The 24864-nt window shown below is 40.8% G+C and overlaps 1 protein-coding gene across 1 annotated transcript; it reads left to right on the forward strand.

The window, feature by feature from the left end:
* Positions 1 to 73: 73 nt before the first annotated feature.
* alpi.1 (alkaline phosphatase, intestinal, tandem duplicate 1) lies at positions 74 to 23818 on the forward strand. The gene is made up of 11 exons (XM_015970732.3): positions 74 to 452; positions 941 to 1066; positions 6765 to 6880; positions 9318 to 9492; positions 9818 to 9990; positions 12002 to 12136; positions 12221 to 12296; positions 12812 to 12946; positions 13573 to 13764; positions 14485 to 14601; positions 21066 to 23818. Exons 1-11 carry the CDS (start codon positions 359 to 361, stop codon positions 21338 to 21340), a joined length of 1614 nt encoding a protein of 537 aa, XP_015826218.3. The 5' UTR covers positions 74 to 358; the 3' UTR covers positions 21341 to 23818.
* The last annotated feature ends 1046 nt before the right edge of the window (positions 23819 to 24864 follow it).

Here is a 24864-nt window from a genome sequence, read left to right on the forward strand (position 1 = left end):
AGACTAAAAGTAATACCACCTCCTAAAACAATAAAAGAGGGCTGGTTTGTTCTTGGAAATCAAACTGAGCAGAGGGGCTGAGGTGCCACACGACTCTTGTGTGGTCTCAACCTTTCGCTCTTTTTTCTCTCCCTCTTTCTCCTGGCTCTTCCTCCTTCCCTCACGTTCTCTCTCCCCTCTCTTGTGGCTCTAAGCCTGTGAGCTGGCGTAGGCCCTTCCTTGTTACACACCCCAGTGGGGCTTTATAAAGGCTGGGCCGGAGGTCTCAGCAGCCACACACACTCCCTGCCTCTTGGTCTTGCTGCTCTGAAAGCTGCTCGTGTCATCCTCTCCAGCCTCCAGGTTGTGTGGATCAGGGATGCTAATGACACGCCGCAGTGCCACAGGTCTTCAGGTTATCCTTCTGGGCCCCATCCTGATGGCTTTAAGCGTGGCCACTATGGACAGCCAAGGTGAGGAGACATCAGGATATAATTAGTACTTTGCGGCTAGACTGGGGTACATTAGCAGGTAACCTCAACCTGGAAAAGTCTGGGTGTTGAACTGTGCTAATGCATGATCACTGTTTAGGACTGTGTGTGACTTGGAAAGTCTGTGCAGATGAAACCCTGTGTCAGTATATTTTTGTCTGTGTCAACCAGTTGATGCAAATTGTGGAAATGGCTGTTTGTTCCTGCGTTTTCCTTCTGAAGGAGCGTTTCTTTTTGACCTTCCGTAACTGCAGGTCACTAAATCGGGATGAATAGTGCGGATTTAAAATGTCTTTTTTTGTCATTTTGACACTTTTCATGTTTACCTAAAGTCAAAGTGGCAGTGAAAGATTACCATGAATATGTGCACACGTTTATGTAACAGGGTTCAGTATAAATGTATTCATGCCATAAAGTTCCTGAGTTCTTTGCATCCTCACTCTGCCTTTCTGTGTGTTTGCTTGGAGCAGCGCTGCATGAACTTGAGAGGGAGCCATCCTACTGGGATACACAAGCAAAGAAAACACTGGATGCTGCTCTGAAACTCCGTCCTCGAGAGCACCGCGCTAAGAATGTCATCCTGTTTCTTGGTGATGGTATGTACGCGCAGACATGAAGAAATCATGCCGTTGGTGTTGAAGATGCTCCTAGCAGGATCACGTCACACCTATATTGAAATCCCTTCTCTGGTTGCTGTGTCCTGCCTCGAGCTGATTTTAGGGTACTGCTGTTGACTTACAAGGTCTTACACAATCTCTCGCTCCACCTTACATCACTGGTCTGCTGGACCCATGCTTTGTCTAGAGCACCACGGTTGCTTCTATCCATCCTCAGTTTTCATGGAATGCTCTACCACAAGACCTCAGACAACCATGCTCGGGTCAAGTTTTTAAAGCAAAATTGAGCCTTCTTACTAAAACTTGTGTTTAATACTGGTTTTATTGATTACAGCTTGACTTTTTAGGTGTTTTTACTAACTTCTTGTTTTCATTAGTTCGTTTTACCTAGATTTTATTCACAATTCCACCTTATTGTGTTTCAATTGATGCTATCATTTTTATTCTTCATTCGTGCTATGTTCTCTCAACGGTTGTGCAGCGCTTTATATAAAGGTGCTATATAAATAAAGTTATTATTATGCTTGTTATGCAAATCAGGACAAGTGTATTAAATAACTGCTGTATTTTCTGGCTTTGAAGACCAAGTTCACTGAGAAACTGTTTAAAATACGATCAGTCACTCTGTGAATTTAACATGCAAGCAAAACGTTACCCCTATTTCCTGTATTACCCACCGATAGGAAATAGACGGGGGAAGGCTCGGATTAGAAAAGCCAGACTATTGCATGTCACATTGAAAGTGAGTATTTGTGGACTCACCCATCTTGGCTCATAACGGGGAAGGGTGTTGTTGGTTTAGCGTCCAGGAGAATGCAGAGTGTGTCTTGCCTGGTAGAAGCTAACTGTTAGCATTAGCAACCCTGCAACATGGAAGAACTCCTTCAGGCTTGTGGTATTTGTGAAGGTAAAATATTATCATCGCAGAGCAAACAGAGTCAGTGGTAGTCGCAGTGCTGTTAGCCAATCATAGGTAAGATGTCTAAATATCAGGAAATAATTCTCCAAAACCTGGCGTCTTCTTATTCCCAATCCCCCGGCTAATTCCTAGTTCCTAAAACAGTTGCACCTGGAGCTTTTTACTCATAGAGATTTATTCACAAGGCATTTATTTATAGAGACCACAGCAAATGTGTTAAAAAATAAAAGAGAACTTGGTCTTTAATGGTGGTTTGCAAATGCCCTCAAAATATCATATAACTGAAATGATTTGGGGGTTTTATTTGCCATATTCTCAAATACAACTGTCTAAACTCTACCCATGACTCCCAGTTCACGCACGACAAGCCTCTGGGTGAAATTGGATGCAGATCTGTCTATGACCCAACAAATAAATGCCACGGTAAAGTTCTGCTTCTTCCACCTGTGGCGAATTACAGGTCTGACACGGCCACATTTGAAAACAGTAATTCATGCATTTATTATCTCTTGTTTAGACTACGCCAAATCAGTTCTCACAGTGGTCAACACACCCTCTCTCAGCTGTTCACAAAGAGTCCAAAAGGCAGCAGCAAGGTTCCTAATAGGCACAAACAGAAGGAATCATATCACCCTTGTGTTGGCAGAGTTGCATTGGCTACCTGTGGCTTATAAGGTCCAGTTCAAGGTACTTCTTTTCACCTTAATAACCAAGCACCACTCTACCTGTCTTAACTGCTAAACCAGTATGCTCCAACAAGACCCATATGTACTGCAGATCAGCATTTGCTCTTCAATGAAGCATAAAGCAGGCCGTGAATGGGCTTTTGCTTTTGCTGTTTTAAAATTATAGAACGCTCTCCCTTGATCTGTCCATCTGGCTTCCTCGCTAGCACGTTTTGAAATGGCCTTTGGCCATTGATCTCTTGAGATCTTTTACGTAATCTTCACTGTGGTAAACTACCCCACAGGTTTTAGGTTGTTTTTATATGTATATTTAAGTGGGGTTTAACTTTATGCTTATTTTTTTTATTGTTACACGTTTTTAGTTGTTTGATCTTTGACTTGTAACCCTTTCTCTGTTCAGCTCTATGGTAGACTGCCATGCCATTTTAAATATACCATCCATTCATTTTCTTCTGCTTATCCGGAGTTGGGTCGCAGGGACAATAGCCTAATTCAAGAGTCCCAGACTTCCCTCTCCCAAACCACTTGGGCCAGCTCTTCCGGGGGAATCCCAAGGCGTTCCCTGGCCAGCCGAGAGACATAGCCCCTCCAACATGTCCTGGGTCTTCCTTTGGGTCTCTTCCCAGTTGGATGTGCCTAGAAAACCTCACCAGGGAGACGTCCAGGTGGCATCTTAACTCATTCACTGCCAATGATGACTAAAGTCGTCATTTGCATTTTTTACTGTGTGGGCATCGGAACAAGCCCCCACACCGTGTGAACAAACATCCCAGCTCTAAAGCCGATCTTCATCCGCATACGTCACACATCACGTGATCAGGAAGCAGAAAATCCATGTGTTAGGAGATCGTTTTGGGCTGCTGCTGTAAAAAAAGTGAGGCGCAAACCGGAAAAGCTTCTGCCGATCACAATTCGGCAACGGATTACGAAAGAACGGATAACGCTAGAAACGCATGGATACTTCCTGATGTAAGAAGTGAGTCCACTCTTTGTTTTGGTAGTTTTGGCATCGACATCATCCTAGCGTGCAACATTCTGTGACTCTTAAAAAACAGTAAAAGCACTGAGAATTGCTGGCAGTGAAGGTCTTTACCGATCAGGAAACAGCTGGCAGTGAATGAGTTAATCAAAACACCCAAGCCAAATCAACTGGCTCCTCTTGATGTGGAGTAGCAGCTGATCTACTCCAAGCCCCTCCCAGATGACCAAGCTTCTCACCCTATCTCTAAGATAGAGCCCAGCCACCTTGTGGAGAAAACTCATTTTGGCTTCTTTCTTTCGGTCACCACCCAAAGCTTGTGACTATAGGTGTAGGAAGCTACGTAGATTGACCGGTAAATGGAAAGCTTCGGCTTCTGGCTCAACTCTCTTTTCACCACAACAGACCGGTTTAATGCCTGCAAAACTGTAGACGCAGCACCGATCTGCCTGTTGATCTCACGCTCCAGCTTTCCCTCACTCAAGAACAAAACCCCCAGATACTTAAACTTCTCCAATTGGGGCAGGACCTCATCTCTGCTAGACTCTGCTTCCTCACTGGAAGACGTGCCAATGGCATTGAGGAGGTTTTCAAAGTACTCTGCCCATCGATTCACAATGTCCCGAGCCACGGTCAGAAGCACACTGTCCCCACTATAAGCAGTATTGGTAGCACACTGCTCTCCCCTCCTGAGGCACCGGATGGTGGACCAGAATCTCCTTGAAGCCGTGCGGAAGTCTTGCTCTGTAGTCTCACAGAATTCCTCCCATGCCCAGGTTTTTTCCTCCATGAACAACTGAGTTACATTCTGCTTGGACTGCCGGTATCTATCAGCTGCTTCTGGAGTTCCACAGGCCTAAAGGACCAGATAGGACTCTTTCTTCAACTTGACAGCATCTCTAACTGCCGGTGTCCACCAGAGGGTTCAGGGGTTGCCGCCACGACAATCACTGACGACCCTGCGGCCACAGCGCTGGTCGGCCGCCTTAACAATGGCGGCAGGAAACAGAGCCCATTTGGTTTTAATGTACCTCTCCTCCCCTGGAACATTTTGGAAGTTCTGTCGGACGTGGGAATTGAAGCTCTTTCTGACAGGAGACTGCCAGACATTCCCAGCAGACCCTCACAATACGTTTGACCCTGCCAGGTTTGACCAGCATCCTCCCCACCATCGAAGCCCACTCACCACCAGGTGAAAGCTCTGCCCTTAATTCTATTCACCTGAGTATGCAAGACATGCGGCCGTAAATCAGATGAAATGACAACAAAGTTGATTGTCAAGCTGCAGCCTAAAGTATCCCGGTTCCAAGAGCACATATGGACACCTTTATGTCTGAACATGGTGTTCATTATGGACAATCCATGATTGGCACAGAAGTCCAATAAAAACACACTGCACGAATTAAGATCGGGGGGCCGTTTCATCCAAAACGACACTTCTCCGGGTCTCACTGTTGTTGCCCACGTGAACATTAAAGTCCCCCAGCAGAACGAGGGAGTCACCAGAAGGAGCGCTTTCCAGCACCTCCTCCAAGGACTCCAAAAAGGGTGGGTAGTCTGAACTGCAGTTTGGTGCACAAGCACAGACCACAGTCAGCACCCGTCCCCCCAAACATAGAGGGAGGGCCAGACTGCCAAGGTCCTCACCCTTGGCTGCCATCCATCACACACTGCACCCGACCCCTTTGGCCCCTCCCACGAGTCATGAGCTCATAGGAAGGGTGGCCCACGTTTCCTCTTCGGGTTGTGACCGGCTGAGTTCCATGGGTAAAAGCCTGGCTACCAGGCACATGCCAACTCTAGGCCTGGCTCCAGAGGGGGGCCCCACTGGCCCACGTCTGGGCAAGAGAACATTGTTTCCCTGTATATTTTTGTTCATAGGGGTCTTTGCGCTGCTCTTTGTCTGATCCCTCACCTAGGACCTGTTTGTAATGGGTGACCCTACGAGAGGCATAAAGCCTCAGACAACTTAGCTCCTAGGATCATTGGGACATTCAAATCCCTCCACCATGGTAAGGTGGCAGCCCAGGGAGGGGATGTGCTTTATAAGTAAATTAGACTTTTGATTTTGGACTATAGACTGCCTCTACCAACCAATGATATTTCAAAGTTTTATAACGAGGTTCAAATCTAATAAAATCTAAATCTTTTTAACTTGGTAATGATAATTTAACTTATTAAGTAGATATTATATTGTTGCTGAAACATTTAGACATCTCATTATAACCATTTTAACGATAAATTAAAGGCTTTTGCATTTCCACAGCTGAAGAAACCATAAAAAATTAGCAACTGCGGTCCTAACAGGTAGCATTTACGCTAGCCATCTACTTTTTTTTCCCAAATACAATAAAATACTGCAACTAAACAGATACAAGTACTGTTTCAACATAAAATCACAAAAACAATATTATTTCCTTTGAGTTAGGTGAATTGTGGCTATTTAATGCCTTCATCGAAAAACATTTAAGTATAATTTACATAAAATTACCCCATAAAGTTTTAGGACATTACAGCTTTACAAAAGTCACCATTTTTATTTAGTCCTGATTGATCCGACGGAGACGTTTTACATCTGGATTAGATCCTATTGTGTTCATTCACAGCTAGCAAGACATTAGGAGAAACAGTTTAAAGGCAGAAAGATTAATGAATTGTTTTCCAGTTAACTGCCCTGGTCTCTGTTTTAAATCAAGCCTACTTTGTCAGATTTTCTGGGTGGTCGGGGTTGAGTTTTCTTTGTGCATCTCTCCCGTTTGCTGTGCCCAAAGTCTGTCATCGTTTTATGCTTTTAGTTAAATCCATCGCAGCTGTTTCCTTCAACTAAGATTTGTAAAGCCACGGAGAAAATCCAAGAGATAAAATACATCCCATAATTGTTGTAACAAAGTCATGAAGAGCATCTTTGTTTTATTATAGCAGAAACTAGATACGTTCTAGTAGCATTTTCCAACAGAGTCACTGCTTATCTTAAAATGAGGATGCTGGGATTTCTACACGACTGTTTGTTAAATGTGTTGTTAATTAGGTCAATAAATGGAGTATGAAGCCGTGAAAGGTTGTGATTCTTACTTGTCTATCATCTTTTGGCAGGAATGGGTGTGTCCACGGTCTCGGCTACACGAATCCTACGAGGTCAGATGGAGGGCGGGACGGGCGAAGAAACGATGCTGGCCATGGACACTTTTCCCTACTTGGCCCTGTCTAAGGTAAAAACAGCCAAGGCATCTATCAGATCGACCAATCAAAGTTGTGTTTCTTTTCACACACGAAGAAAACATTTGCTTTCATAAAGCAGATAATTAAGATAATAGGGAGACTTGTTTTTATGGTATTTAGAAAATACTTCCACATCTTTTTACACCAATCAAAGATTTTCTTTATTAGACTTGTTATTGTATTGATCTTTTAAGGTGCTGTTATATGTGTGTGTTTGCTATTACAATATTATGTGTTTGATCTGCTGTGTGTGGAAACGTAGAAAATAAATAAGAACTCGGTCCTGCGGAGGGGGACGGAGACGTGCCCCATTGTTTAGCTGTTGAAAACGATGGAGAGCACAAGTCTGTGATTGGTCAGGATGCCACTTCTTTTTACCTTTGTTGACAGCACCGCTAGTCCTCCCCCAAAAAACAAAATAAGTGCCGAAGACATCTAGCAGCAGACATGGACACAGAACGATATGAACATTGAGTCATATGTATTCATTTTGTTGACGTCTGAATTGCTGTGCTACAACAGAAATACATACATTTTAACACATTTGATGTAGAAACAACAAACAAATGCCAAGGAGCTGGCTCCTTGTACGTATAAATCTAAGAACGAGTTTGTGGTTCATGGCTGCTTGTTGGCTCGCTGCAGTGCAACGCTCAGAGGGGGGTGGAACAGAAAGATGCACTCCAGATGAATTCCTCAACCCAAAACCCAGTTTAGGGGTTTGCATGTGTTCATTTTCCTCTTGATTTCCACCAACATGCCACATCTTGTTTCATAATAGCCCCCTTTAGCCTCTTGTTTCATAATAGCCCCCTTTAGCCTAAGGTCTTAAACCACAGAGAAAAAAAATATTTAAAGGATTTGGTTAAAGTCCACTCTTTACCTAAAATGCTGACAACAAGCTGTAAACAGTGAACACAGACTCAGGTTCTCAGGCAGCGTTCCAAACAATCATAATCCCTAAATGATTGCAACCTGCATGCCGAGGAGTGGTTCAGGCACTATTAATTATCAGTGGTGTTTATGTCTCAACCTATCATCAAGACAGAGGCTATACATTATTAGAGAACATTGTACGGAACAATTTATAGACCTTGCAGAGCCTTTTCTGAGAGGACAGAACATGTGGTGCTTTTGCAAACAGCCGCTTGTACCTTTACCTACAGCTCTTATCTTTACAGGCGGTTTACTGACTTTCATGCTACAGGCTTTATCACTTGGTGAAGGAAAATGCAAAAAAACTGTGAAGCGGCAGAGCTTTTTTGTTGATGTTTGCAGATGGAATGAATTTACATTATCATCCCATTGCATTATTTTTGGCTGCTAGGGAGAAAAACCTTTGCCGCTAAGATTTGCTAAACCTTCTAAACCCTGACCAATGAGTCCAAAAAGACTAGAAATTACTGATGGGAAACAGACAATTAATACAAATGTTTTTTATTTTTAACTCATTCATTAATTCCTGTGATAGAGGCAAAAATAAGGTCATAAAAGAAAGGATTTTGAGGTGTTTTATCACTATCAGAAATACAGTTTTCATGTTGATTTAAAGGACTGGGCATAAAACTGAGGATAACCCCTAAAAGCTGTTGTAGCAAATTTGACCAAAAGCTAGGCTCACAATCCCTATTGCTTGCAGGGTGGTTGGGCGGGACCAACAACCAGATGGTCCAATGGCTGCTTTAAGTCCGAAACGTGTTATTGGCGGAGGTTTTTAGACAAAATGTGAGACAATCACTTAATTTTTTATTTAATTTGTTTTTAGTCTCCACAAAATATTTATAGCTATACTTTGTTAGAATGTTGTTAAGAGGCATGAAAAAATATTTAAGCTAATTTGGACTCCAAATTTGCCATTGCACCTTTAATGCATGATATATGCAGCAATGATAATTCAAATGCTTTTTAAACTGAACTAATCATTGTCTAAAATTAATGATATATTAATACATAATAAAAAAAATAATATAAAATTATATAATAATTTGTTTTATTTGACCATACAATTTTATAACAACAGTAATGGATGAGTAAATTGGCCTTTGCCACATTTAGATCCATCAGAGGGCAGTAAACACGTATAAGACTGGATCTGGCAGGTTTCTGGTGAACGTACTAATCCTGGTCTTATTGATGTGTCTGCTTTAAGGCCAGAATTAGTTTGATGTGATTTTAGTACAACTGTTCACAAAGAGTTAAAGCAGTACAAAGTATGAAATGATCTTCAGAAGGTCAAAGCTACCTAAATAAGTGGACAAGACAGCACGTTTGAATGGATTAAATGGGTGCAAATTGTCTGTGGTAAAAATAAATCAACATAACACTTGTGGTTGTGGAATCAAAGAGACTCAACATGTGAATGTGTGTGTGACTAAATTTGTGATAAATGTGCTTTTTATGTCACATAACCTTGCCATCTTTCTGCAGACCTACAGTGTGGATAAGCAAGTAGCAGACAGCGCCAGCACAGCGACAGCCTACCACTGCGGGGTGAAGGCCAACGCCAAGACAGTAGGACTCAGCGCCAAAGCAGTGGCCTACGAGTGTAACACCACCTTCGGAAACGAGGTCTACTCAGTACTACGACGTGCTAAAGCACAAGGTGAAAACAACAGAAGAGTCATAGTGGGTGAGATGTGCAAAAGCAGAAAGGTCAGCTAGTTGAGACTGTATTCCTATCTCAAGATATACATTCAATGGACCTATCAGATAAACGTGTGATTAAAAGCATGCTACTTGGTGATAAATCAGTGTGCAGTCTGCATGCAATTCTCAAAATTCTTCTCACAATGCCGTTAGCCTATTGGTGGTAGTTATTTTATTTACCTGTTTGTTTTGAAACTGGCTGTTTGTGTTTCAAAGCATGTATATTTTATATCTGTGGTGAACAGCTATGATTCTGGTTTGAGTGTGTCTTTCTTGTGCAGGTAGGTCCGTCGGAATAGTGACCACCACACGTGTCCAACATGCATCCCCAGCTGCTGCCTATGCCCACTCCGTCAGCCGTAGCTGGTACAGCGATGCAGATCTTCCCTCAAGTGCCCACAGACATGGATGTGTTGACATAGCAACCCAGCTGGTCACCAACTTTGACATTGACGTAAGAGTTCGTTCTTTTTTAGGCATTTTTTTCTTATCTGATTAAATATTAAGACACGTGTTTTACTGAAAGCATCACTAGAACTAAGCTTATCTTTAACTGTTTTATGATTATTTTGTTCACTGCTGATAAAAAGTGAACCAATTGACTTACTGTCATTTAGTGGTAAAGGTTTATCAGAATATGACTCATATTTCTGCTGTACCAAACAGTTCAAGGACAGTATTGCAATGGGACAGAATTAGAAAACATCACAGAACAACATCCCCGAGCTAAATCTTATTTATTCTGCATTTTTCATACTTTAATTTTGCAAAGTTGTATCCAAAATTAATGAAATACTCAGAAATACTTTTGTGCACATGTAGTTGTGCCTCAGTGTTTCTAACACATTAAATAAATCATCTTAGGTGATGCAGAACATTGTTTTGATAATACTGTTTAATAAATTGCATTGAGTTTGCATAAAAATGCATAGCATAAAATATATTCTATGTAATACATTTAAGATAAGCTTCTTCATCAGTGTTTGAAAAATAATATAATAATAAATCCTGAAATAAATAAAGAATTGCCCTCATTTTAAATAGTTTAAATATAAAAACATATGTGTCTGACTTGTCCCCTAGCTTTTCTAATGGTTTTTCTGGAGAGGTTCACAGCCAAGTGTAAAACAGCTGAGATGAAAATCAGCTTCTTTAAATTTTTAACTTTTGTCTTGAGTCAGAAAAGGGTAGAATGCCTTCTCCAGGTCAGGGATGAGGTCCTGCCCAAAGTGGAGGTGCTCAAGTATCTCAGGGTCTTGTTCATGAGTGAGGGAACAATGGAGTGGTGGATCTTGACTATTACTAGCAGGCGTGATCACATCACTCCTGTTTTGGTACATCTGCACTGGCTACCAGTAAATTTCCATGTCAAGTTCAAGATCCTGACTTTTGTTATTAAGATTCTGAATGGCTTTGCCCCAGGGTATCTGTCTGACTTGATTAACCCCTACATGCCAAACTGAGCTCTGAGGTCACCTGACCCCTATGAAATATAAATAGCGGGGTGAGTGGGCTTTCACGTCTAGAATGCTCTACCTCTCTCTGTCAGGCAGGCTCCCTCCCTCGTTTGAAATCTGCTGTGACATGGTGTTATCCCTATTGTTGATGTTTTCTAGTTTATTGTGTCATGTTTGCTGTTGTTGTTGTCTCACTTACTGTGTTTTATCTTTGTGCCTCTACAACACTTTGATCAGCTGTCATGCTGTGTTTTTAAATGTGCTTTAGAAATAAAATGGTATGGTATTTCATTAACTGGAGCTATTTAATGCTTTGAATGTGTCTCTACTTAATTAAGACGTTTCAACTTATTGACACAGTCTGATTAGCTAATTGCAGCCAGCAGTTAATATAAACACCACATTACCAATTTTTACAAATTATTATTTCAGCTGAAATATCAGTGTTAGAAATATTGTGTGTGATCCTGAATGAACTGGCAACGCTACTTTGCTGCTTCTGGTGATATTCATGCTTAATTTCTGTAAAATTGTAGAATTCCATGTAAATATAAGCGAAATTCAAAACTGATGAAGATGCAAAGGTTTATAAAATATCATTTTCATGAACCACGATTCTGAAATTCTGAAGAGACTGAAGTTGATTCAGATTTGGTCTTGTCTAATTCAGACCAGCTGTTAGCTTGTCAGTCTTGTAAGACTTAAAAAACAATAACATTTTAATTATTTTACCTTTTAAGCAGAGAAACCTTCAAAATGGCTACAATATTTTTACAACACTGTAAATTATCTAACAATCATCTAAAGAGCAACAACTAATTTTAAAGCAAAATTAAAAGAAAACCTTGAATTTTGGGTAGAATTCTTTATTTAAATTCCCCAATTTGCAGAAACAGATGTAAGGACTCAAATGCAGCACACATAAAGCATGCTAACAAGATTTATTTCAAATCAAGACTTAACTTTTAAGACACAGGCGGCTATATTTTATCTGATGTCTTTTTTAAGGTGATTCTGGGTGGAGGCCGAATGTACATGACACCAAAGGGAACCCCAGACCCCGAGTATCCCACCTCCAGCTCTCGCAAAGGGAGCCGTAAAGACAAGAAAAACCTCATTGATGTGTGGCTGAAGGCCAAACCGGTAAGGATTTTCTCGTGACACATTTAAAATTTCCAAAGAATTCCTCTAATGACACATTTATAGGACCTTTAATTTGTATTTCAGAACAAGAAATCTCATTATGTGTGGCACAAGAAGGAGTTTGATGAAATAAACGTTAAAACTACTGACCGTCTCATGGGTGGGTATACAAATGTAAAAACAGGCACACAAAACTAAAATTAGAGCTAGAAGATCATATTTCATCTTTATAGAAGGTCATAACAGCGTTCTATAAACTTTACTCATGATGTAATCAAGATAAGGGCTGAAGGTGTGTTTCTTTGCTGATAATGCTTACAGTGGTCATGAAGGGTTATTGTTGACATCGCAGCTTCAGGTTGCCTACCTATCACGGGAGTCAAACCACCATCTCTGGTCTCGGATATTGGTCATGCTGATCTTGTGTTATCCGTTAGCTACACAAAACCACAGGAGTCACACTTGGCGCTTTCTGGAAGCCACACTGCCCCAATGCCCGCTCAGCTCAGCAAAAAAGGGGAGGCCCCTGCCTTTATTGAATAACGCAGAACTCACATCACATGAAACCTTACGCTGAACAAAATAGAGCCCATGATATTGTGGCAGAAGCATCGTATTCTAACAGTTATGCTTTTTCATATAGATGCTTCAGACCCTATTTGTCTTTGTCTCCAGGTCTTTTTGAGCCCAAGGACATGAAGTTTGAGGTTTTCAGGAATATTTCACGAGATCCATCCATTGTAGAGATGACAGAAAAGGCCATTCAAATCCTCAGAAAGAATCCAAAGGGGTACTTCCTGTTTGTAGAAGATGAGTAGCACAAAATATTCACTCAATGTAAAAACGGAACAATTACATTTTAAGAATGAAAATAAATGTATTTAAAGTCTCTTTCCGGAGTATTTCTCTTATCCGATGGCACCATCTATTGGCTGACATGCATATCACACAAAATGGTTGTTGCTCTGTTTTTTTAAGATGGCGACTTCACGTTTCTAGTTTTTAAATGTGCTTCTGTAGCCGACACACAGAGATAAAACACGTTGTTTTACGAGTATTATTCTCATGTCATGTTGTGTTCTCATATATTTATATTTTAGAGACTTACTTGTCCATGAAAAGTTAATCAACTCTGCATCAGCCGAGGTATTCCTTTAATTTTAAGCAAGTAAGCGGTAGTCTAACGCTATTGGTTTGTTCTGGTCGGCACTCAGCTTCCTATTGCACGGAGCTCTGCTGGGCAGGGGGCGTGCTTAGCAAAAAATTTTTAAAAAGATGTATTGCTTACATTATATCACAGTACATGATGAGATAATCACTTTTACGGATTCCTGACAAATCATGCATCATTTCTGAAAGGGGAAAACTCCGGAAAGATACTTTAAGTGTTAAATTATTTAGTGTTGTTTTTAAATATTTTCTTTTTTCTGACTTACGAGGGAGAATTGATCACGGCCACCATGACGGCATTGCTAAACTGGCCCTGACAGAAGCTGTGATGTTTGATCACGCCATCCAGCGGGCTGCACGGCTCACCAGAGAATCCGACACACTGACTGTGGTGACCGCTGATCACTCTCATGTCTTTACCTTTGGTGGGAACACTCCTCGAGGGAATCCGATTTTTGGTATGATTCAAAACCCTTTAAAGCTGTGGTCTGTAGCATGACATTGTGAAGGAAAAGAGGGGAGAGAGAGAAATTTGAATGTCCTGCCCCTGTTCTTCTGAAAGCCATGCCTCATACCGCGCACGAGCAGTCAACAGAGAGAGCTAAAACAAAAGCTAAATGTAGCGTATGAGCGCTACACTAGTCACTTAGTTCCAGTACACTAAAGATAAATCCCTTTTTGTTCCATTCCCTCCTCATTCAATTAGCTTGAAGTTCACAGACTGACATTAATTCAATGCAGGTCAAGTTAGCATTTAAGCTAGCACTGCATTAATGGAAAACACAGCATATAACATTTATCTGCACTAATTTTTATTTTTATTTAAATATAATTATGGTTACAGTTCTCTAAAGTACAATAAATTACTCAGGATCTACCTGTCCAAATGAAGCTTTGCCAACTTTTATGGATTTTAAACCCTTGTAGATCACAAAGCTCCCTCTATCGTTTAAAACAGGGGTCCCCAATCCTGGTCCTGGAGGGCCAGTACCCTGTTTGAACTGTTTCAACACACCTGATTTCAAAAACTCAAACTAATTTAACGTGTCCATCCTAAAATAAGCAAAGAACGTTACATTTTCATACAATAAATTCAACTTTTGTACATTTAGGTGTCTACTTTTTGCTTTTGCGTAAGAACTGATTGACACCACTAATGTCTTTCCACCATTATTCAGGTCTGGCGCCAAAGAATGCAGATGACGAAATGCCTTTCACCAGCATCCTTTACGCCAACGGCCCCGGTTATGTGCACATAAATGGAACCAGAGGGAACATCACAATGGTGGATTACTGTGAGTGCAAATTAATGTTTTTCAGATGCATGTGATTCTCTGTGCTGATGTGTGTACTGACAGATTTAACTGATGTGGTTTTGGCTGACTCATGCCTGTGCTTGTCTTTGAAAGCAAAGACGAAACATGTTGTTAATGGCAGACAAGGTCCTGTCATTTGTTTTGTTCTCTCCACAGAATTCATTGGGTTTATGTAACGGTGCTTTTAGAAGATCTTACTTTGTGAAACATTGAACTCCTTGTTCTGCACCATTCATGTTCCAGTAATACAGTAATTCAATCAATGCAAAGTCACTGCATGATTGGGTATAACCAAGAATGAGAATACAAATGCCCTTAAAGTGGTCACCTTTTATAACCCCTAATGTTTTCTTCTTTAATGGACTGCTGTTATTTCTTGGAACTAGCAGCTATACACACAACCCTTTTAGGCCCACACACATTTCCACATTTGTAGTAGCTGTATCTCTTTAGCAAGATTAGCATTTTCCAAAACAATCTGCAGTCTTAAATCTTTTAAGGGTTTTCTGCCTGCTCATGGATTATTTATGTACTTAAGTGTCAAGTGGGATTTTTATTTAGTATAATTATTGCTGTATTATTATAGAATTGCTTGATAAATTTAATATGAAAGTTAATAATTGTTATATTATCATTACAAATCAAATGTTAAAATTTTAAATAAATGTGAGACTTTAGAATATTATTTAATGTGTTGGGTCTTAAAGGGTTAAGGGATTTATTTTTAAAATTCATCCATCTGGAGATGCATGAAGCGCTGCAGAAGACGGCATCACTACTCTGATGAAGGATATGAGCCAAAAAAAAAAAACTGCTGCAACGTTATTTTTAAAAGTAAAGCTTTCGAGCAGGCTGACACATGAAAGACATTATCTAGAGCAGGGGTCCTCAGTTATAATTATCTGAGGGTCACTCACAAAAAAGACCCAGAAGCAAGAGGGCTGGATGGGGGGGGGGGGGGGGACACACCGCTCCCGGGGCAGAGGGCCCCTACAGAGAAAACACTGGATTAAAATGAGTAAAAATATAATAAAAGGACTAATATAAATGACAAAAGTTAGAAAATAAGTAATAAATAAAATCATTTAGACAGTAAAATAATAATATTACTGAATAATTACTAAATAATTACTGAATACTTATTAAATAATAAAACTGTGCTAAAATATAATCATATAAAACTTGCAAAGCAAGTAATAAAATATAATCATGTAAAACGAGGAATAAAACTGTAGTAAATATTTAGATAAAAGCTAACCTAAAAAGATGGGTCTTGAGCCTGGACTTAAAAACATAAACGTTCTCAGCGGCCCTGAGGTCCTCTGGCAGCTCGTTCCAGAGGCGAGGGCCATAACACTGGAAGGACGCCTCGCTGTGAGTGTGTGTCCTGACTTTAGGGATGACCAGGAGACGCCTGCCAGAGGAGCGCAGAGGCCATGAGGGTTCATATGGTAAAAGCAGTTCTGATAGATAAGAAGGCCCAAGACCGTTAAGACACTTAAAAACCATTAGAAGAACCTTAAAATGGATCCTGAAACATACGGGGAGCCAATACAATGATTCTAAAACTGGTGTCATGTGCTCCCGCCTCCTGGTCTTCATCAGGACACGTGCTGCCGCATTTTGTAGAAGTTGTAAGCCTGAGATGCTCTTTTTAGGAAGACCAGAAAGCAGGGCATTGCAGTAGTCTATCCTACTGGTGATTAAAGCATGCATCAGCATCTCCGTGTTGGCCCCAGAGAGAATGGAGCGGACTCGGGCGATGTTCTTTAGATGATAAAAACCTTTTTTGTGATATTTTTAATGTGTGGGATAAAAGTCAGCTCAGAGTCAAAAATCACACCCAGGTTCTTCACTTGTTCAGATGGATTAAAAGACAGAGATTGTAATTTCGGTAAAAGCTTCTCTCTCTGGGCCTCAGGACCAATGACTAAAACTTCAGTTTTGTCCTGGTTGAGCTGGAGAAAGTTCTTTGCCATCCAGGATTCAATGTCTAAAATACAGTTAAAAAGTGCATCCATTGACCGAGAGTCATCAGGAGACACGGAGATGTACAACTGTGTATCATCAGCATAACTGTGAAAGTTAACCCCGTGTCTCCTGATGACTCCGCCAAGAGGGAGCATATAAAGATTAAAAAACACTGGGCCTAAAACTGAACCCTGGGGCACACCACATGTAATCCCATAGACCCTAGAGCAACAGGTATCCAAACTCACCATGAAAGTCGTGTCTGTGAGGCAGGATGTGAACCATCTATGTACAGCACCAGAGAGGCCGATCTGTTTTAAACCAGTTAAAAGAATAGTGTGGTCTACTGTATCGAAGGCAGCACTTAGATCCAGTAGAACCAACACTGTCAACTTTTGTTTATCATAATTTACTCTAAAATAATTTAAAATCTTCAGAAGGGCCGTCTCGGTGCTGTGGTTCACCCTAAAACCAGACTGAAATTTCTCTAAGACATTATTAGTGTTTATAAAATCATTTAGTTGATTTAAAACCAACTTTTCTAAAATTTTGCTTAAAAATGGTAAGTTGGATACCGGTCGATAATTGTTTAATTCATTAAAATCTAAATTGCTCTTCTTCAACAGGGGCCTCACCACCGCCCTTTTAAAGGCAGCAGGAAAGACCCCCGTCTGAAGGAAGCAATTCATCAGGGTTAAAATCTCATCACTAAAAGATCCATAAAATTGTTTAAAAAATGAAGTTGGGATTGGGTCCAGAACACATGTGGTGGGTCTCACTGAGGATAAAACTTTATCAAGAGTCTCAGCTTCTACCAGGACAAAGCTGTCCAGTGTTTCCTCTGGTGTAGACACACATTCAGATTTATCTAAGATCTTATTACTTATGGAGGATAAAATGTTCCGTCTGATGGTGTCTACCTTCCCTCTGAAGTGGGCTGCAAACTCCTCACAGAGTGCATTTGAGGGTGTTTTCTGAAGTGAATTGGATGTACGGTGTTTATGTAACCGTCATGCCCATGCTGTCTTTGGAGGAGCAGATAGGAAACAAGATGTCCTGTAACTTAAAATGAACCAAAGCGTTCTCCCAGTTTCTCTTTAAGTTGAATTTAACATCAGTTTAGATGTTCATCAGTGACCTTTCTCAGTGGCCTAGTGGTAGAGTGTCCGCCCTGAGACTGGGAGATCAGGGGTTCGACTCCTGGTCGGGTCATACCAAAGACTTTGAAAAAATGGGACCCAATGCCTCCCTGCTTGACACTCAGCATTAAGGGGTTGGATTGGGAGGTTAAACCACCAAATAGTTCCAGAGCGTGGCTTGTCTGCAGCTCACCGCTCCCCCAGGGGATGGGTCAAATGCGGAGAACAAATTTCGCACACACACCTGTGTGTGACAACTAATGGGACTTTAACTTTAACTTTAGTTTATCATTATGAAACAAAAGAATAAAGTGGAACAAGAACTTCTGTCTTCTATTTCTCTCTCCTTTTAACTTCTCTGTGTCCCTAAGTAAAAGAGACAGCTGATCACGCTGCAGCCGCCGTCACTGACCCCGCTCCCTCCCCAAGACCAGATCTCCCGACATCACAGCACTCGGTCTGACTGAGCGCTTCCAGGAGAAACAATAATGAACTTATGAAAATGATAACGCGTGTTTGGAGGAGCGTCCTCCGATCCGCTCTCTTGTGTGAGCAGATAATCTCTCTCTCTCTCTCTCTCTCTCTCTCTCTCTCTCTCTCTCTCTCTCTCTCTCTCTCTCTCTCTCTCTCTCTCTCTCTCTCTCTCTCTCTCTCTCTCTCTCTCTCTCAGTCGCTGATTGAGTGAGCAGAGCGCGCCACGCAACAACCCACTCAATCAACATAATTCACGGCCCAAATCCAACAGAACCGATCGGGCTCATTTGGTTCAGGTTCGGTCTCAGGTTATAACTCCGCTTAGCCCTGCAGTACCACATAAAGGCAGACCAAAGTTTCCTAACCGGTAAATGTGGAGAACACCGCTCTGACAGATGTGGATGTTACGCTGGTGCCGCCGTTAAAATAACAAAACTACATTCCACTATAATTGATTACTCTTCTATGATGCAGAATCGTTTATGCTCGCATCTCAATGCATTGATTATTTGATTATTTTGCTCAGCTCTATCTATCCTAAACCCCCCGGTCGGCCGTCGGGGGTGGAGGTGGGGGGGCACGCGAGGGGTTTGGTGGCCACAAAGAGAGGGCTCGCCGGCCGGACATGGCCCGCGGGCCGCCATTTACGAACCACTGATCTAGAGCAAAGCAAAACACTAATTTCAGAACGCTTTATCTTACCTGCTGTGCAGAACGTATTTGTTTTACTTATAAAGCCAAAATCTATGTCAGTAATGTTTTTTAAAGGGTTTCAGTTACCATTGAAGTTTTAAAAAGGCCATAATTGTGTTTTCTTGTGTGAATCTTGTGAATATACAATACTCACAAAAATGATTCTAAAAAGTATATGTGCAATAAAAGTATTCAGAGTATATGTACTATTTTCTTACATTATTATTTTTTGAAGGTTACATATTAGGACTTTTTTTCATAAGGTATAATAGTTCTATGATCTAAACAAAACATTTTCATGAAGGTATTTGCACAAAATCCCTCTCACGAAAAGTGATCTCAGCAATTGTATTCCACTATCTTCCAGCTCTTTCAGGGCTCTGTCACTTAAAACTAAACTGGAGCTGGCCACGCCCACCCACCCCCCCACTCAGGCTGCTACTGACCCTTTGCACATGACGTCACGCCACTCATGGGACTGCCCCGTTCGCCATGATGGACGGCAAAAAGACCGTTTACACATGTTGAAACTCCGGTGAAGCTAGTGAAAACAAGCCCGTTTGTAGCCTTTTATAGTTTTTATTTAGTTAGTTTCAAAGTAAAATGGTAACAACTTGCAACGTGGCTGACTGCACTAACAGACAAGGATGTAAAGTCAACTCGTTTATTTATTTTTTCAAATAACGTTGATCGAGACTGAGGACGAAGATGAACTGCGGCGATCAATCAAATGGACTAGTAGCCCTCAGGTTTACAGTGAACACCAGCAACAAAAACTAGTAGGGATCTGGACATTTTTTAAATCAGCTTCGGTGTAGGGTGAAATGCTGTTTATAACATAATGTTATAAATCCAGTCGGGTGAATTTAGGCAAAGTAGGCAGCTTGTTTACATCGGTGAACAGCTGCAGAGAGAACTTAAGCTAACGTTCGTAAGCTAGTTAATAACACTTAACTTTTGTAAATACCGCTCTTTCTGAGCCCCATCTAGGTGCGCTACTTCTTCTGATAACTGAACATGGGCTCAAACTAGTAGAGGAAATGCTAAAGATCGCAAAAATCAATTTCAGGCTCTACTTTTCCCTTTGTTTAGTACTGGTGTCGCACACTGTTTACATGCTTTTGCCATCCAGTATGGCGGACCCACGTGATTAGGTGACGTGGGTGCAAAGGGTCAATATAGGAGCCTAAGTCACGCCCATCTATCTCTATGTGGTGATGTCACACATGCGACGTGCCAATGTAGTCATGCTAATTACGAACTTTAACAAGGTGATAAATCTCAAAGTACGTGACTGGCGTGGTCAAAACTCCCATCATTACTTTTCATTTGAACTGCAGTACAACATATGTGTGATCCAGGGCCTAAGGCAAAGCGGGTTAGAAAATAACGTTTTTAGCCCCGTTGACTTGACTTCATTTTTTCGTTCTTCCGGGGAACCCATGAGCTGACCAGAAATGGAGTAGACTTAGGCTCTCTACTGCACATGAAGTCCAGCCGTTCGTGACACCGCCCTCCTCTAGGTGACCCAGTCAGTGACTAAATCTATTAAGTATCCAGATTTATTTAGGTTGTTTTTAAAATCAGCTTCAATGTAAAGTGAAATGCTGTTTAACACTTATTGTTATGAATCCACCACGACAAAATCTGGCCAAGTCGACAACTTGTGTACATCGTGAACAGCAGCAGTGAGAATGTAAGCTAACGTTTGTAAGCTAACTATAACACTTAGCTTTTGTAAATATCTCTCTCTACAAGATCAGTTGACATAGGTGCAAATAATCAATAAGTTGAGTAGTTTGGATATCCAGGAGGGGATATCCAGGAGGGGCTTGGTGTAGAGCAGCTGCTCCTCTAGCAACAGCTCTCTCTTGCTTGTGAGAGGCGGTTCTAATCTACTTTCCCTATTGTGATGTCACAAACAAGGGCTTTCTGAAACAGCTTGTTTTAGCCACATAATTCCTAAAACCGAACACTGACGGGAAATGGATGCACAGGTTTTTAGAGGCAGTAGGCATCCATAGGTCAGCACAAAAGGATACTAAAGGTGAGTTTTGCATAATATGTCCTCTTTAAGGGCTAAAATGACAATGAGATAGGTCTGTTTTGGTAGTGAATAAAATAATCTAGATAAAAATAAAGTTGCTCTCTGCTTTCTGATCGTAGATGATGAGGAGTACATGCAGCAGGCTGCAGTCCCGCTGGATGCTGAGACACACGGAGGAGAGGATGTAACCATCTACGCTAAAGGCCCAATGGCTCACCTCTTTCATGGGGTGAAGGAGCAAAACTATGTGGCGCACGTCATGGCCTACGCCGCCTGTTTGGAGCCCTATAGAAACTGCCCTCCTCTCCCTCACAGCCTCTCTTCATCCAGCTGTGTGAACATACACTCTGGCTTTCTAATCATTATGCTTGGACTCCTTTGTTTTCTCAGATGACCCCTAAACACACACACACACACACACACACACACACACACACACACACACACACACACACGCACGCAAGCACACACACACACACATACACACACATTTTAGGTCTTACGGGCATGCAGCAACACAAACTATGCACTAAGTGTTCACAACACATGTGCACACATGCATCGTTTGGGAGGCTGGTGAATCAAAATGCAGGGATAAATATTCACCGTACTGTAGTTTTTACCAAATAAATAACTTGCATCTAATGTTTTTTATTCACTCATATTTTCATCTTACCGTGCATTTAAAATCCAAACTCAAACATTTATCATTTAAAGCCATACTAGGCAGTTTTGCTTGCTTTTATTTAACACCCCCTAGAGTCAGTTATTAATTCACAGTGGTTATTTGAAATATGGACTTATCTCCGTGCTGTGTGTTTATCTTTTTTAACACCTAAATCTAACTGCTGAAATGTTTCCACAGCCGTCAGTAGTTTCTACAAAAGTGGTTCACCACTAAATCAAAACAATCAGCTGTGCTCACGATCTAAAACATCCAGGAAATGTTCTGGAAGCAGAATGCGGCGCAACCATGCCAGCTCCACTCCACAGTTCCCCCCACCAGTAGGGTGCGGACAGGCAACTCTGAAGTTGCAAGTGAGATATTCCGGCCACAAAGGGCGGTGGGGTCTGAGTGACCTTTCATTAACCCTGTAAAGAATCATTTTAGCACATACTGGCTCAAGAAAATGATTTAAAAATATGAAAAATTTGTAGAGAATCCCTTTAAACACCAAGCAGCAACTGTTGTAAACATGCAAACATGGAAAGATGAACAATTTTCTCAAGAGTGAGCAAGTTTTTTTTTATTACAACACATTTGTCAATCAATCAATCAGATTTTATTTATTAAGCGCTTTTCAAGCAAAGTGCGACTCAAAGTTCTTTACAGAATTAAAATGACCCCAAATTCCCTTAACAGTTTCAAAACATTAACACACACACACACACACACACACACACACACACACACACACACACACACAATTTATATTTGGCTGAGTCCAGATGAGCCAACTAAGGTAAGGCAAGGAAACGCCATCAGAGGAGCCGTCTGCCCCGGCAGCATCAGGTCTTCCACAGCAACTAAGTCAGGGCACTCAGAGGAGGAAGAGCGTAGACCCCCACCTCCACTCAAACGCTACCTGTAGAGTGCCCAGGCAGCAACAGTTGACCACCGCCCCTGGGGCAGAGGGCCCCTACAGGGAAAACACTGGATTAAAATGCGTACAAATATGAAAATAAAAGCGCTAATATAAATGACAAAAGTAAGAAAATAAATAATAGATAAAATCATATTGACAGTAAAATAATAATATTATTAAATAATGAAACAATGCTAAAATATAATCATATAAAACATGCAAAGCAAGCAATAAAATATAATATAAAACGGGAAATAAATTTTTAATAAATAATTATTTAAAGCTAACCTAAATAGGTGGGTCTTAAGCCTGGACTTAAAAACATGAACATTCTCTGCGGCTCTGAGGTCCTCTGGCAGCTCGTTCCAGAGGCGAAGGCCGTAATACTGGAAGGACGCCTCGCCGTGAGTGTGTGTCCCAACTTTAGGGATAACCAGGAGATGCCTGCCAGAGGAGCGCAGAGGCCATGACGGTTCATATGGTTTGTTTCAACAACTTCAATGGAAAATTGCACTAACTTGACATTTAGGACACACAATTTTTTGTTCTTTTTTTCTTCAGATATATTCAGCCACTCTTGGTGCCATGGTTGCACGGCTACCCACCTGGACATGTAACACATCTGCAGTAACCCACACTTCCCTCTGTTTATGTTAAACTGAGTTTCTGCCTAAAATTACTTTGTCCAGCCTTGGGCCCCTGGCAGGACAGTAGTGCAGGACTGTGACTGTACAAAGTGACTCCGTAATTAAAGTTGAACATTGAACTATTTTGTCACACTACGCTAAAATATTAAATGTCTTTTTAAGCTCAAACAGAGGCTCTTTGTTTTCAACTTTTATGAAGACAAGAGGAGGTTTGTTTTTGTTATTTTGAGCTATGTATTTGTTATTAAGGTCTTCCGATCACCTGTTTTATATTCAACTGTTTGTGTTCAGTTGGATTGTGAATATTTTGAAAGTTGATTGTATATGTATTTTTACACAGTGAAACTTTTGTTTTTGCAAATTTTAGGCATAAAAAATTGCTTGAAGTTGTGTTTTTTTTCTCCTTTATTTTTGTCCCTAACAGCAAGTGACCTGGGGAGATCTATCAGTTTAATTACAGCTTATTTCAAAATCTGTATGAAGTTTGTTTACTTCTGTAAAAAAATAACAACAACAAAACAAGAAAACTTGGTCAAATTTTATAGAACATAGTCCCAAAAAGCCAAGGTTTGGTGTAGATGAATATTTTAAAAGTCAAACATGGTTCAAAATAAAACTAACGCTACATAAACCTACACATACACATCTTTAATTGTTTATTCAGACTATATATATATATATATATATATATATATATATATATATATATATATATATATATATACATATTGTTATCCACGCCTTTGTCTCCTCATACTTAGACAACTGCAACTTGCATTTCACTTGTCTGAGCAGAACCGTCTACAGGTGGTTCAGAATGCCTGTGCTCAGCTTCTGACCAAGTCCTCCAAACACACCCCGCTTCTCCAGCTTCACTGGCTGCCAGTCAACTTCAGGGCTAATTCCTAGATCCTGGTTGGTCTATAGGGCCTTACATGGACAAGCGCCATCATACATTGCTGATCTTCTCAGTCCCTACACCCCAGCAGGTCCCTGAGGTCCAGTGACCAAAGCCTACTGGTTGTGCAGCACCAGGCTAAAGACCAAAGGTGACAGATCATCTGCTGCTGTAGTCCCCAGACTCTGGAACTCTCTCCCCCTGAGCCTGAGATCAGTGGACTCAGTGGTCTCCTTTAAAAAGCTGCTGAAATCTCACCTGTTCAAGCTGGCTTTGGTGTGACCTTTGATTGATTCCTCATCTCTACCTTGTCTTCATTCACCTCTTCATGCCAATACTGCTTTACCCGGCATTCACTGATGATTACCTTATTTTATTTTAATTTTCTTTTCCCCTTTCCTCACATTTTTTATCACAATTTATTACTTTTCTCAAATTTATATTTTCAAAAAAAATTGCAATCGTTTTCATTTTTTTATTTTTGTTCTTGTGAAGGACCTCTTTGATTTTATCTTGAGATGCTCTACACCAAAGCTTGTTTCTTCTTCCACATTTATGAAAAAAAACAGTTGACCTTGGACTTCTATGAGTTTTAAACGTGATTATTAATGATTTATAAATTGAAAAAAAGAGGGAAAAAACACAAAATGTTTTCAGCAGGTCAGTGGGATTCTATTTCACAAAGATAAATTTGCAAGCAAATTTGCCATCAGGTATGAGATTCTTTTTCTCTGCAACCTTTTTAATAAGTAATTGGCTTAAAAAGAAATTAAAGCTTGCATCTAAA

Source organism: Nothobranchius furzeri, chromosome 8, assembly GCF_043380555.1.
Source record: "Nothobranchius furzeri strain GRZ-AD chromosome 8, NfurGRZ-RIMD1, whole genome shotgun sequence".
In the NCBI taxonomy this organism is placed as follows: domain Eukaryota; kingdom Metazoa; phylum Chordata; class Actinopteri; order Cyprinodontiformes; family Nothobranchiidae; genus Nothobranchius; species Nothobranchius furzeri.